At 36.2% G+C, this 14,602-nt stretch overlaps 2 protein-coding genes across 5 annotated transcripts in view; one reads left to right on the top strand and one right to left on the bottom strand.

Moving 5' to 3' along the window:
* Positions 1 to 1,693, top strand: part of LOC107687082 (tRNA dimethylallyltransferase, mitochondrial-like) — a 74,058-nt gene extending 72,365 nt beyond the window's left edge. Inside the window, exon 12 of the mRNA XM_016484246.1 lies at positions 152 to 1,693. Coding sequence (XP_016339732.1) covers positions 152 to 250 — 99 coding nt within the window. The 3' untranslated portion in view covers positions 251 to 1,693. The remainder of the gene's footprint in view (positions 1 to 151) is intronic.
* Positions 1,694 to 4,070: 2,377 nt separating this feature from the next.
* The window catches only part of LOC107687090 (protein FAM49A-like), a 30,993-nt gene continuing 20,461 nt past the window's right edge, over positions 4,071 to 14,602 (bottom strand). For all 4 annotated transcript variants that reach the window (XM_016484269.1, XM_016484270.1, XM_016484268.1 and 1 more), the window contains 9 exons: positions 12,236 to 12,357; positions 10,620 to 10,725; positions 8,747 to 8,883; positions 8,357 to 8,434; positions 7,762 to 7,878; positions 7,327 to 7,406; positions 7,078 to 7,204; positions 5,211 to 5,281; positions 4,071 to 5,110 (listed from right to left, as the gene is read on the bottom strand). In XM_016484269.1, coding sequence (XP_016339755.1) covers positions 5,047 to 5,110; positions 5,211 to 5,281; positions 7,078 to 7,204; positions 7,327 to 7,406; positions 7,762 to 7,878; positions 8,357 to 8,434; positions 8,747 to 8,883; positions 10,620 to 10,725; positions 12,236 to 12,357 — 902 coding nt within the window. In that variant the 3' untranslated portion in view covers positions 4,071 to 5,046. The remainder of the gene's footprint in view (positions 5,111 to 5,210; positions 5,282 to 7,077; positions 7,205 to 7,326; positions 7,407 to 7,761; positions 7,879 to 8,356; positions 8,435 to 8,746; positions 8,884 to 10,619; positions 10,726 to 12,235; positions 12,358 to 14,602) is intronic.

Genomic DNA, 14,602 nt, shown 5'->3' with positions numbered 1-14,602 from the left:
CTACTGTGTTTTTACTTAGTCATTTTTAAATACTTAATCATTTTTAAAATATTTAAAATTACTTTTACCTTGTTTCCTTATAGACACAATCAAGCGTACATGTTAATGTTTTGGCTCTGATAAAGCGCTGTGTAACGCTCTGTTGTTACAGTTGGTGTGGGTGTGGACAGGGCAGGTGGAGGTGACGACGGTTGGGGAATATAACCACACTTCATTACAGCCCAGTGCCAAGATTTCCCTCGAACAATAGAAAAAGGATACGCACAACAACTACATTGTTACCTAGACTGGGAGTTATGGGAGTGTACTGATAAAGCAGGCTAATCAAACGGAGTTAAATGAGACAGACGCACACTTCCATCAACCCCTAAGGGCCCCTGTTGTAAAACACAGCCGGTAACTGTCACAGGGTCCATGCCCTCCAGATAGAAAATCTCACACTTTACTTCCCTCTATTCCTTGTTTTTCCCTTGATGTCAGGGGTGGAACGACCTGGTTCATGTTGGGCCGGTTTGTTCACCTGCCAACGGACTAGCTAATCCTGAATCTACCTGGAAAACACTCAAAAATACATAGCTCCCAGTCCAACAGGCGTCATCTTCAGGAAGGATGATACAGCTTTCTCAGAGTCTCGATGTACAGATGTGAGATGATGGACTGCCTGCATCTGTACTGGGTCAGCACTGGACGTGTGTAGACATGTCAGCTCGGTTTATGACAGGATAATCAGTCACTGATAAAATATTTATTTTCAGATGGATGAGAGTCTTGAATGTACAAAGGGCTGCAATAAACATTTAATCCACCTATGAATAATGCAGTGCCGATGACTAGTGAGCTTTAGTTTGTTCGATTGTAATTACATTAAGGGTGCGTTCAAGAACCAAGTGGTTAAATCATTAGACATAATCATTATTAGTGTCATTACTTAATTAGGTTAATGTGTCACAACAACACAAATATGAACACAACTTGTTACCTGGTGCGTTTTTGGTATAAAAACATTGTGCAGTTCTTTTCTTCTATATATTTTTTTCTGAATTTTTACAAAGGCCTGTGTATGAATCATGTGTGTCCACTTTGTCGTAGCTCTTTTCACAGCTTTCCAATAATAACTGCGCACGTCATCTCTCATCTCCTGTTGTTCTTTTGTCCCTGATTACTAAAGCTTTCTCTGCACTAATATCAGCCAGACCTTCCTCAGACTCACTGGGGCTTCTGTAAAGACGTGGTAACATTTATGTACACATGAAATATGTGGGTGTAAATGTTTTAATAAGAGCTTAAATGAAGCTATAAAAATGTTAGGGCCCCTTGATACTGTAGGGCTGTGAATATAGACAAGACGGCTCAATTTTAGTACGTTGCTGCCCCCTTGTGGTTGGATGTAAAACTTAAATACACTGTTGCTGAGATTTAGTGCTGCATTAAAAAGTCATGTTTTTGGAAATAGCGTAACAGGTTAAATTCTTGCTACTGCCAAAATACCGACATACTAGTGTTAGTCCAAGAGGAGAACAATACCTTTACATTAAGCTCTTTTTGTCTACTGAAAACCAGGTGTAGAGAAAACACTTGCACATTGCAGTTTTCCCTCAGCAAACTCCTAATTTGCTGCTCATACTATAGTAAGGTAGTTGTTGTAGTGGTTATGTGTAGGTAGGGGTAGCGATAAGGCATCTAAAATATAGTCATGCAGAATAAATGATTAATAATAGAATAAAATTCCTACTAGTTTCACTTCTGTTTCAATTTTTATAACCATGTCTTACTATGTGTAAGTAAGTTGTTGTAAGTTGTAGTATTTATAAAGTTTTAGCTTTTAGTTTTGGACCTGTTTTTAGTTGTTTTAATACTACAATTAATTGCTTCTGTTGTCCTCATTGGACAATTGCTTGCTTTGGATAAAAGCTTCTGCTAAATTACTAAATAAATAAATAAAAATAACGCATTAATATGTGCTTTATAAGTAGGTTACTAATAAACAGCCAATATGCTAGTAATATGCATGCTAGCAAGCAACTGGTTAGTGTTCCCTACTCTAAAGTGTTACCTCTATATAATATTGTTAGCATAATCATTTGACTTGTAAGTTGAAATACAAAAATAGTATACATTTCAGATTGCATCAGTGTTTGGTTTGTCCTTTGTTTTTTTTGTTTTTTTGCTTAAATACACCAGCAGTAGCGTGGATTCCACAAATCTGTGTGCAAAATGATCATCTAGGTCCTAAAATAATTCTTATTCATTTTGTTATATTTCTTGTTTGTTGAATCATATTTTTTGAGTGAAAATATATTATGACTGTATGTTTTAAAACTTTTTTCAGTATATACTACTATTGAAAAGTTTGGGAACAGTAAAGTTTTTTTTCATGTTTTTGAGTCTCTTAGGAGTGCATTTATTATAGTATTTTATTAACAAAATATTATAAAAATTATTAAATGATTTTTTTTAAGCTGAATAATGGCAAAGATGAATCTTCAGCTTCATTACTCCAGTCTTCAGTGTCACATGAATCTTCAGAAATCTTAAGAGATTAATTATTTATTTTTAAATTATGAATGTTGAAAACGGTTGTGCTGCTTAATAATTTTGTGAAAACTATGATACTATTTTCAGTATTCTTCAAAAGAACAGCACTGATTTGAGATAGAAATCATTTGTAAAGTTATGTAACATGACAAAATGTCTTTACTGTCACGTTGAATGAGTTTAAAGCATCCTTGCTAATTAAAAGTATTAATTTCATAAAAAAAAAATTTGCTGACCTCAAAAATTTGAATGGTCAATTATTTTCACAAAATGTAATGGGTAAAGATTTAATAATATATCTGACCTTGCGGGTCATGAATATAAACATGAATATATAATGCTTCTATAAGTGTTTTGTTACAAATACATGACATGATTGTATTTAATTTGGGATGGCATTCATTCTCTGAACTGGTAATGAAATAGACTGTCTTTGCAGTGATTCGCTTTAGTGTTGTAGTAGTGTGCTCAGAAAACAGCACCATGGACAGCAACTCATTCAGTCAGTGTGAGTCAAAGCTTCATTATCCAGAAGACTGACCTCATTCAACCTTAGAAATACATTATGTGCTTCATTTGATGCTGAAGGTGAAATAACCTTTTATGAGAAGAATAGCCTGAGGGAGCAGCTCAAGTCGATGACAAAACGCCATGTTGAATGTAGTAAATGACAAGTTTATTTTTTGCACAAAATGTACAAAATAACAAGCAAATGGACAGCCCGTCCCCCCACCCTCCTCCCTGCCCTGTTTGAATTCCCCGCTGATATGAAGTTGAAGATCTGGAACAAATGTCTACGGCAAGTCCGATGGTCCAAGCCAAAACGCATGGTTTTCTTAGAGACAACACATACCCAATTCAGATTCACCGAACAATTAAAAATGAATAAAAACACCGTATTTACAGTCTTGTCTGAACTTTTACAGCATGCCATCTAAATATTCATACAGAGCTTTTGTTTCGCAACAGAACTCCATATAGAAAACGTATTAGAAGATCAAATCAAGTTCGACTAATGGCGAGAGACACCCAAAATACAGCACTGCGTTTGTCGCGGTAATCTTTTTGAGTCATTCTTTTGTTTTTCAACCCACATCTTTGTTTCTTTTTCTTTTTTTTAATTCTGTAACTCTAACAGAAAGGATCTCTACTGAACATTTGTTTAGGCCTCATAAGATTCCACAAGAAAACTCCTCTTATTTACACCAAGGGTTTTGCAGCTTCAAGTCTGTTGTTTTCTGAGTGTGTATAATGTATCTCAAGATTTAGACTGCGTTCATGACAAAACGAATCGCTCGGACGTCACACAGCGCATCACTTCTATTTATCTAAAAGGCTATGTCGCAGTCTCATTTGGCAATGATTTGCTTTTGGATACAGAAGAAAGCAAATCCACAACGCCGTGTTGTCGTTCACAATGGTGTGATTTGGTTTATTTATTTGTTCCTCACTTTCTACAGATGATGTTTGTAATATGTGGACTCTGAATGAGACGCAGTGGTAAGGGAAGCAGCTATGGCACAGGGCAGAATGCGTGTTTGCGTCTGAATTACAGTTTCATGGCTTACTCACTCCGTTTAGCATCCAAACTTTACAAGAGCAAAAAAAAAAAGCTATTTAAAGCATTGTTCGTCTCATGATATCTACAACTGGCCTTTAACCTCCACAGACGAGTTGTTAGCGTTATCCGACATCTCTTACATTGGTATGAAGGCATTTCAAATGATCGTGTTTGCAGTTGTCGCCTCGGTAGAGTATTGCTGTACAGCACTAGTGAAGACGTTTCACTAAACGCTTCATTTCTTTACAAAACTATCCTGTGCTTTCCGAATATATACAGCTGGATGCTTATAGAACGCATTTGAGATGTGTCTCAAGTATGTGATCTTTACATTTATTCTGTAACAGACTTTGTGCCAAAGAGGAAATGCCATGGACTGCAGTTTTATCAGGAAACCCACGATTCCCAGAATGCACTGGGTGGAGCATATTGAGGATTATGAGGCAAAGGCGTTACAAATCAAATCGAGTCTAAATGCATGAAAATGGATCTGAACTATACACAGTTTCAAGCCACGTTAAAGTGTTTCCTGTGAAGTGGGATTCCTTTTCAAGTGTGCAAAAATACTCTCAGACATAACTTGGAATATTAACCATTTTGTTGGTGGTTTTAGCTATCACGTTTTAATTCAGTTCCTAAAAGTTTAATATGTTTTTGTAAGACCTTTATATTTGTATCGGGTAGTTTTGTTTGCTTTTTGAATTTTAATATACACATATATATATATATATATATTTATTTTCCCTGCTTTTATAAAATGACACACGATGATGAACCATCAACAATCTATATATATATATATATTTATTTATTTTCATATTCCTTTCTCTTTTCTAGAATATCTTATTTAATTTGAGATCAAGTTGCATTTTGCTCTTGTAAACAAACAGGCTTCAGAGGTTCGCCAGCCACCGTCGTTTGTTCTCTGACAGTCAGTCTCTTTCTCGCTCTCATTGAAGCAGGGCCCTGATTTGTTTAGAGGTGCTGTCATCATTTAAATGTCTTGTTGTATACCTGGATGAAAGAAAGAAAAGCTTTCAGGTCATGCATGTTCTGCACATTTTTGTTTTTTTTTATCCATTTACAGTTGGGAAGTGTTGTACTGCACACTCACCTCAGTGCATTCAACAGTCCCTCCACGCTGTTCGAAGGCTGCTCTTTCAACACCTTGATGCAGCCCTTCATCTGCAAACACAGGCGCACACACACACACACATGCATGCAAAAATACAGCTTTAAAAGAAAGGTCACCCCTTTCTGTCCCTCACCCCTGACTGTGATCATGGACGCCCACCCACACACCCAAAAAAGCATACGTGAACAACCACAAACCCCTCTAGCGCTGCTCTAGATTTAGAAGTACTACAATGTGTGGAGATACTAGGTAGAACCACCCAGGCTTCTCTTTTCTATAAAATGAACAAATAGGTCCCATATGACAAATAAACACCATAAAAGTAGGCCACATGACCTGTGTGCTACAAGTCACACAATAGCTTTTGTGTGGTGAACTGTGTGAAATCTGTCTTTTTTTTTTTTTTGAAGTTTAAAAAAAAAAAAGTCTCTTCGTCTCACCAGTGCTGCATTTATTTGATCAAAAATACAGTAAAACTAGTAATATTGTGAAATGTTAATACAATTTAAAGCAGCTGTTTTCTATTTTAATATATGTTCAAATGTAATTTATTCCTGTGATTGCAAAGCGGAATTTTCAGCATCATTTCCCCAGTCTTCAGTGTCACATGGTCCTTCAGAAATCATTATAATGTGCTGATTTGCTGCTCAAGATACATGTCTTTTTATGCTCTAATAAACAATGGTTCTTATTTACAATGTTGAAAACAGTTATGCTGCTTTAATATTATTGTGGAAACCACGAGACGCTACTTTTTTAATGTAAAGACATTTATAATGTTACAAAAGACTTACATTGCAAATAATGCTGTTCACTGAACATTTTGTTTATCAAATAATCCTGAGAAAGAAATGTAAAAAATAAAACATTTTCAACATTGAAAATCAGCATATCAGAATGATTTCTGAAGGGTCATGTAACACTGAAGGTTGAAATAATGATGCTGAAAATTCAGCTTTACCACTACATGAATAAAATTGTAATAATATTTTCACAATATTACCGTTTTGTTTAACTGTTATTACATAATATTACAGTAATCAGATAAATGCCACCTTGAGCAAATATATGCAGTCTTGGTGAGCATAAGAGACTTATTTAAAAAAACATAAAAAAAATAATCTTATTTATTTTAAACTTTTTTTACTATAACACACAATAGCTATAATAAAACTATGGCCATTCTTCAGAATCATTTTTGGTAAAGGTGAACATATTTTAAGCAGTCCCCATTCACTTTCATTATATGGAAAAGAGTGGATAATCTGTCTAACATTTATTTCTGCAGAAGAAATAAAGTCATACAGGTTTGGAACAACATGAGGGTGAGTAAATTAAATTATTTCAGGGTGAACTGTGCCTTTAAGAAAGCAGTTCAGTTATATAATATTCACAAAAACATGGAGCAGTTGCGTTTGCCTGTAGACAATTTAGCCACATTTAAATGTATTAATTGCACTGCATTAGACATTATCAGATAAAAAGTATGTGCAAACTAATTATACTAGGCATCACTTTTACAAACCAGTTTTGCAGTTTGACTATAAACCAACTAGTCTCATGGTGATTTTAAGTGAATATATGACATAATTTCTTCCAAATTCTCACAGTTCATCACATTAACTGTGAATGTGATCCACTAACATCTGACATCCAGAAAGTGTCTAGATATCTTTTTTTAAACAGTACAATGTGACTATATAATGTGAAATATTTTGCTAAAAATAAATGACACTGAATTTGATATTTTGTTATAATCCAATGACATTCATATAGTTTAGGTGTGGCTGAAGTGTCCAAATACTTTTTGGGTCCAGTGTACCTGAAACTAATAAAGTGTTCTTACATCAATCTTGGAGGTCTTGGCAAAGGCACCCACTGGATGAACATGGTCATAAAGGATGATGACGCCCACCATCACACGCATGCAGAACAGCATGGTGTCTGTGTTAGTAAAACGACACCGGTACTCCCTTTGGACAGGAAATAGTGATCACTTTAAGCAAAATTGAATGTATTCTGGATAATTGACATTAATAAATGTTCAAATAATCACAATGTTTTATTGAAAAGATGTTGAATCAGATGAACTTACGGAGTCTCCAACATGACACGGCACACGCAGGCCATAGTGCTCAGGCAATCTGTGGTGTCTTCAATTGGCAAAGTCTTGTTCTGCAACATGCATAGAAATTAACACCGGTATGAGCCTCTAGAGGGTGACAACATTTCTGTTTTCTCCAATTCATAGGAAGTCAAATGTTTGGTTATATGTAGGCTACTCTTCATTAAAGGGATAGTTCACCCAAAAATGAAAATTCTGTCATCATTTACCACTGACTTCTTTTAGTATGGAAAAAATACTATGGAAGTCAATGGCTACCATCAACTGTTTGGTTAGCAATATTCTTTCAAATATCTTCTTTTGTGTTCAACAGAAGAAAGCAACTCACAGGTTTGGAACAACATGATGATAAGTATTTTCGAACTATCCCACATTTGCAGAAGATTGGGTGAAATCATGAATTACCTCCGACACAAACTTAGTCGTGGCATTGCTCAGAGTTTTGAGCATGGGTGTGGCTTCGGCGTAGAAGAGCGACATCCGATTGGCCATTTCATTATTCACTTCATTCTCAGCTTCTAACTGTAATGCAAATGTAAAATATTGGTTGCCAGATGATTAAGCTTTTTCTTAAGTAACACATTAACCTTCCCATACAAATGTGCTCTCTGCTCAGTCAATTATAATAACTTTGATGCGTTTACTTGTAGGGGCATGCACACTAACAATGAATAGCTCAGACTGTTGGCTGCTAATACATGCATTACACTATAAAACTGCGTCATGAGGCAGATCACATGAGCTTTACTGTCTGCATTTGAACTTTGTCATTGAAATGAAGTCGCCAACTTTAAATGAAAATGAATGACTTCTTTTGTCAGAGTGAATGCTCCTAAACAAGAAATACTATTTCAGTTTTTCTACTTCAGAATTTCATGTTTAATTCAGTGTGTTGACTTGCCATTTCTTTGAACTGTTTGTGAAACTTGCTAGCATTTTCTGAGTAAAAAATGTTTTCTACACCAAATTATGTATCAATTTCAGCAGATTGTGAACTTACCTGCTGGTTGTTCAGCCGATTCCTACTGATGGTCCTCCTATAGTAACTAAAGTCATTCTGTATGGCTGGATTTGTCATCTAGTAAAGACAGGATTTAGAAATGTCAAAAGCGCCTTCAGTATAAATTATTATGGAGACTACCGACTTCAAGTGGTGAGAGGAATGTTGTGGCAAATCACACCTCACCGTGAAGATTTATTTCCTAGATGCCCATTCTCAAGGGTGCACTTTAGACAGAGACCAGCTAACAGTGTTGCCATTTAGACATTTTACTCGACGTGACTCTCTAAGAACTTCAATGTGAGAGGCTTGACTGAGTGCAGATCTGAATATTTTAGCTGAGCTCATGCCACATGAAATCAAAGTGAGTAATGTGTGAGAAATGCTCACCTTGAGCTCATCAAAGCTGAGAGTGAAGTGTAGGATCTCTGCAAACTGTTTGGCGAGGGCCTGCTCTCTCTCCAGATGCTGCATGGGAGCGTAAGGTGGGCTAGTGAGGGCCTCCAAAAGACTGCGCAGGGCGTTCTCTGCAAACACACAATGATTACAGATTTTATTGTCTCTTACAGTTTATAGTCATTTCTCTGTAGCAATTTGTCTTTTCAAATTAATTCACTGTGAATGCTGTTATCGTCCCTCAAGATTTTTGAAGCCTTTTATCATCTGTTTTCCCCCCACACCTCTGGCCTTTAATCTGATTTGTAATCCACATGGCATACCTGCATAATGTATCAAAAGCGCAGCACTGCAATATGTGTATTTGATCTCCATGGTTACCAGCACAACAGTTACCATTGTATTTGCCTCTAACGCCTCTCTTTTGTATTTTTGTAATTGCTGCAATTTATCATAAGCCATAAGAACCTGTGATCCCGTCAGTGTTGCCTGGATACTAGAGAACGTTGGAAGCCGCAGCTGATTCAAGCATTAATGACTTCCAACTGCAGTATACGACCATGTTTCTGGCTGCTTTTAAAACTCATTTAATAACCGAACACCAAACCAGTGTATTAATAGGGAATAAAATGACTAGCTGCCTGTACGTTATCCCAGTTATTATATGGTGGCTTACCAAATTTATAAATATGATTGTGAAATATTGATTAAAGTTTAAATTAATTATCTCTTTAACTTCCTTTTAAAAAATAGCCCATTATATCATTATTATTGTTGTTGTTGTTGTTATAGAAAATTCAGTTTTGCAATCACAGGAATAACGTTTTAAATAAAATAAATAAATAATGTATTCTTTCTTTTTTATTATTATTCTTATATCTCTATTGTATTGTAAATACAGCCAAGTTACTTTTTCTATGGTTTAGTTTCAGTGTTTGCTTTAACTGGATATTTCTGAGATTCTAGTCATCTATCAATGATTGCAATAAATATTTACATTCTCCTAGGCTATATTACAATATATGACAGCTATGAAAGCAGCATCAGGATATTGTCATGTCTGACAGTGAAATATCCAGTTTAATCATCCTTATACAAAAAAATATATAACCACTCGATGGCATTGAATCAAGTATTCCAGAGAGACATTTCATAAGTAGTGCTAATGCAGTTTCATTAATATTATCACTGCATTAATGTTATCAGAGTGAATCCATGCTGCAGGTCTGTGCTGTACTGTTTAAAGCTGTTTCCTGTTTGGCGACTAGAAGACGTACTGTACAGCTTCACCGTCAGAGCTAAGCCATGTCTGAATGTCATTAGTATGCCTAAGCATGTCTCCAGAGGAGCTATCCTTTCCTCTCATCAAATATGCAGCAGCCCTACTATAAATAAGAAGCTGATATGTTTTATCTGGAGGCCTACCGAGAAACCTGACTCTATCAGCCGGGGACCAGATATTGCGGATAGCAGGATGTGTTGAGGAGGGTGGGGCCTTTTATTCTCATGAGTCACTGCGATGCCATACCTTGGCAGGAAAAAGCTTATCTGCATGTTATCTGTCTGGCCAGAGATCTGCGTCTTTTCACTAGTCAGCACTGCTGTGAAAAAGAGGCAGCTGAACGACGATTGCAAACCGTATACTGAATTGTCAGCGTGCATGGGAGGCAGAAACGCAGCCTCCTCTACGCTCTGCTGCCGCGGTTGCCATGCCAACTCTTTACGAGGTCAGCTGCAGAGGAGGACAGAAACGGATGCTTGCAGCACTCGTTGTACGCACGGTCAGCGCGTTGGACGGCTCGAACTCACAAGGCCCATTACATAACTATAAAAGAAGACAATTGGAAAACAATGGCCACCCACTTACCTAGCCTGAGAGAAAATTCGTAGAATCTCTTGAGCTTGGCCACTAGGGGGCAGACTGCATTCCAGGCTTTCTCCTGCAGCTGGAGGTCATTGGGGTTCTGGATCGCCTGGAGAGAAGGACGAGCGAGAGCAACTGAAACCACAACCTTCATTTACACTGACTATAAACTAAAGGTCATCTGTAGCCTTTAAATTAAGTTACATTGTGCGATTTATTCAGCAGTGTGAAACATTCACAGCTGAATAACTACTGCACATTTGCTGTTTATGGACCAGAATGATTGAAAACTGCTCAAACCTGATGCTTTATAATGCCTAGGTGAATTGACTCCTGGCTCAGGATGAGTAAATATCAGTGGATCTTTCTATGGTAAGCAACACTATTACTCTAGTTAGGGTTTTGTAACCCAGACAAAAAACTCTGTTTCACTAAATTTAAAAAAAGGGGTGAAAAACACTACCGTTACATATTTGAAAAAAATTAATACTTTTATTCAGCAAGAATGCATTAAATTGGTCAAAGGTGAACGCAAAGACATTTATAATGTTACAAATGACTTCTATTTCAAATAAATGCTATTCTTTTTCATCTTTTGATTTAATTTAAAAAGTTACTTTGGATTAGTTTTTAGCTGCAGTGTTCGGTTTGCTTTAACTGGACACTTCCGAGCTTCTAGTCATCTATCAAAGATTTTATGCTCACCTTGCATGAAAGTAGCATCAGTGCATCGTCATGTATGACGGTGAAATATCCACTTTATCAGTCATTATAAAAAAAACATATGATCACTCAGTGGTATTATTCAATTAAGTATTACAGAGAGACATTTCATATGCAGTGTTAATGCAGTTTTAAAGAAATTAATGTCTTTTAATTAAAGAAATTAATACTTTTATTCAGTGAGGATGCATTAAGTTGGTCAAAGGTGAAAAAAGACATTTAGCCTATAACGTTACAAATGATTTCTATCTCAAATATATGCTGTTCCTTTTTATCTTTATATTGATTGAGAAAGAATCTTGTGTAGAAACAAAGAAACAATGTATCACAGTTTCCACAGAAATATAAAGGAGCATAACTGTATTCAACATTGATAATAATAAGAAATGTTCATCATTAGAATGATTTCTGAAGGATCATGTGACACTGAAGACTGGAGTAATGATGCTGAAAATGTAGCTTTGCATCACAGGAATAAATTACATTTTTAAATATATTCAAATAGAAAACAGTTGTTTTAAACTAAAAATATTTCACAATATTAATCTTTTCGCTGTATTTTGGATCATATAAATGCAGCCTTTGTGAGCATCAGAGACTTCATTTAAAAACATTTTTAAAAATCTTGAATGATAGTGTAGGCTATATTAAAATAGAAAACAGTTATTTCATATTGACATTTCAATATTACTGTTTTACTTTATTTTACATTTGTTTAATTCAGCCTTTGTGACAGTTTTTGACAAAATGACAGTTTTTGTCTGTTTATCTAATTTTTCATTAGTGATTTGCACTGCCCACAACAATTGTGCTATACATGCATGATATCTCAAAACATGCAGCTTTTAGATACGACATGTTCTGTTTATTTTCATTAAATGCAAAAATAGCCCCACCTCTCTTATTTCTTGTCCTGCTCCATTGTAAGACTGTAACTCTGCCAGTATCCCATGGGCCTCTTCCAGCACGGCACTAACCTGGTTCCACACGGCTGTCTCTGCCTCTGTGGGCTGAGCATCTGTGGGCAGAAGTCAGTTAGAGTCGGTCAGAATGTGACAGATATACAAAAATGCTCAAAATATACACAGTCCTCTTCCAATTTCTCGGCCAACCTGAGTTATGGATCACCTTTGTCACACTATCACACTGATATAATTTCTTCTTGTCCTGATGGGTTTTGTTTTGGATAAAATGGATTGCGTTCAACCAGTCAAGTCAGTGTTAAATCTGATAACTGGACCAATAATTACAAGAAAGCTTCATGGTGTGAGTTAATTTGGTGCTAACATTGGATTATCATCATCTTTTGGCACCCGGAGGGGGAAAGTGCTTTCCAACGAGCTTTGAAAGATAGGAACCATAAATCCATATGGATTAATCTGGTAATGATGATGGTGTTATTGTGAGTCGGAAGTGCATGAGGAGGATTTGGGTTGTGTCGGTGTGTGTCAGGATTTGTTAGGGCTGATATTAACAGCTCTGGTGGGAAATGTCGATGAAAGGCCATGGCCAATGAAGCAGCTCCATATGGAGTTGCTGGCGAGGCTGGGATGGGTTTAAAGAGTTGTGTCAGCTTCCAACACAGCAAGCATCAGGCATTTGATTAATAAGCTGATGATAGCAGGCAGGAAAGCAAACAGAATATCATCCTCTGGTGTGCGTTTCTATTTAGCTTTTAGTTTTTAACCACATGATATTCATGATAATACATACAAAAGTCCAAACATCTGATAAAAACATAACAATAATCCACAAGTAATCCACACAACTCCAGTCCATCAATTAACGTCTTATGAAGTGAAAAGCTGTGCGTTTGTAAGAAATAAATCCATCATTAAAATGGATTTTATTCATAATATTGCTTTCTCCTGTAAAGATTTTTTATTTTATTTAGGCTTTTTCACTGAAGGAAGGTTATTGTGGATTATTAAACATTAAACATCTTAATGATGGATTTGTGTCTTACAAACGCTGCTTTTCCCTTCACAAAATGTTAATTGATGGTGTGGATTACTTGTGGATTATTGTGATGTTTTTATCAGCTGTTTGGACTCTCATTCTGACGGCACCCATTCACTGCAGAGGATCCACTGGTGAGCAAGTGATAGAATGCTACATCACAATGCCAAATCTGTTCTGATGAAGAAATAAACTCTTCTACATCTTGGATGGTCTGAGTAAATTTTCAGCAAATTTGAACTTTTTAGGTAAACTATTCCTTTAAGGTGTGCTCACAATTTTTGTGGGCGAAATCTAGCCATTTCAATTGGAATCTACTTGATCGTGAATTTCATCTAAAGGCGAAAAGGTTTCCTAAGCAGATTTTGTTCCTAATCATGTATGTTAAAGGTTCATCATGGAATCATAGATGCCAATTAATAACCTCTGTTTTTACACTGTGTATGGTGTACACAGTGTAAAAACTGCAGCAGGAGGGATTTTGGGACATGCTGTTAATTGCTAGACCAGATTTCTCAAGCCTCTGTACGGTAAGTGATCTGTGAAGCAGGCCTGATTTACAAGCACACTTCTTTATCCTGCATCCAAACAGAGGGGCTGTAATGTATATAGAAGCAGTTAACCCTATCAGAAGTCCTTGATGCTTTTTCTCTGTCAGTGTTTGACTGAATACACACATAGCTGTTTGTGCTATCAGCTGAGCAAACATACTTCAGTACAAACAAACACATATCTACACTTCAGTGTAATTGCCAGTGGCTCCTCCCAGTCATGTCACCTCCAGGTCTGTTTGCTCATCCTGCCTGTGATCTTCAAAGAACAGAGTCTGAAGACAGGCGTCAATGCCAGTAGCAATATAATGTTTGCTTTCCCTTTTGCACACTTTTATTGTGCACCACACACACACCTTTTGGTTAATCACATGTATCAGAGCCTCAGAGCCTGTTTCTATGCCAATGTGTCTTGTATTTGAGATATTTAATTTTTATGAATTCCATTAGTGGCACACTAACCCCATTTCAGAACTGAGGAAATGTAAACCAGTGCAGTGTAACACAGGTGATCATTGTTTCGCTGTCACAAAATCACAAAATACAGATCGGGAGAGCGGCTGTTGTCCTTTTTTTTTTTGCTTGTATTCAACATTCTGATATTACTACTTTATATTATGCAAATTCTGCTATAGGGTCAATGACAAGAATTGTCAAGACGACATCTTAAAACATATACATATATATACACACATATATATATATATATATATATATATACACATACATACATATATATATATATATATATAT

This window comes from Sinocyclocheilus anshuiensis, unplaced genomic scaffold (assembly GCF_001515605.1).
Source record: "Sinocyclocheilus anshuiensis isolate Anshui unplaced genomic scaffold, SAMN03320099.WGS_v1.1 scaffold1251, whole genome shotgun sequence".
NCBI lineage: Eukaryota > Metazoa > Chordata > Actinopteri > Cypriniformes > Cyprinidae > Sinocyclocheilus > Sinocyclocheilus anshuiensis.
This window is presented reverse-complemented; position numbering and strand designations above follow the sequence as displayed.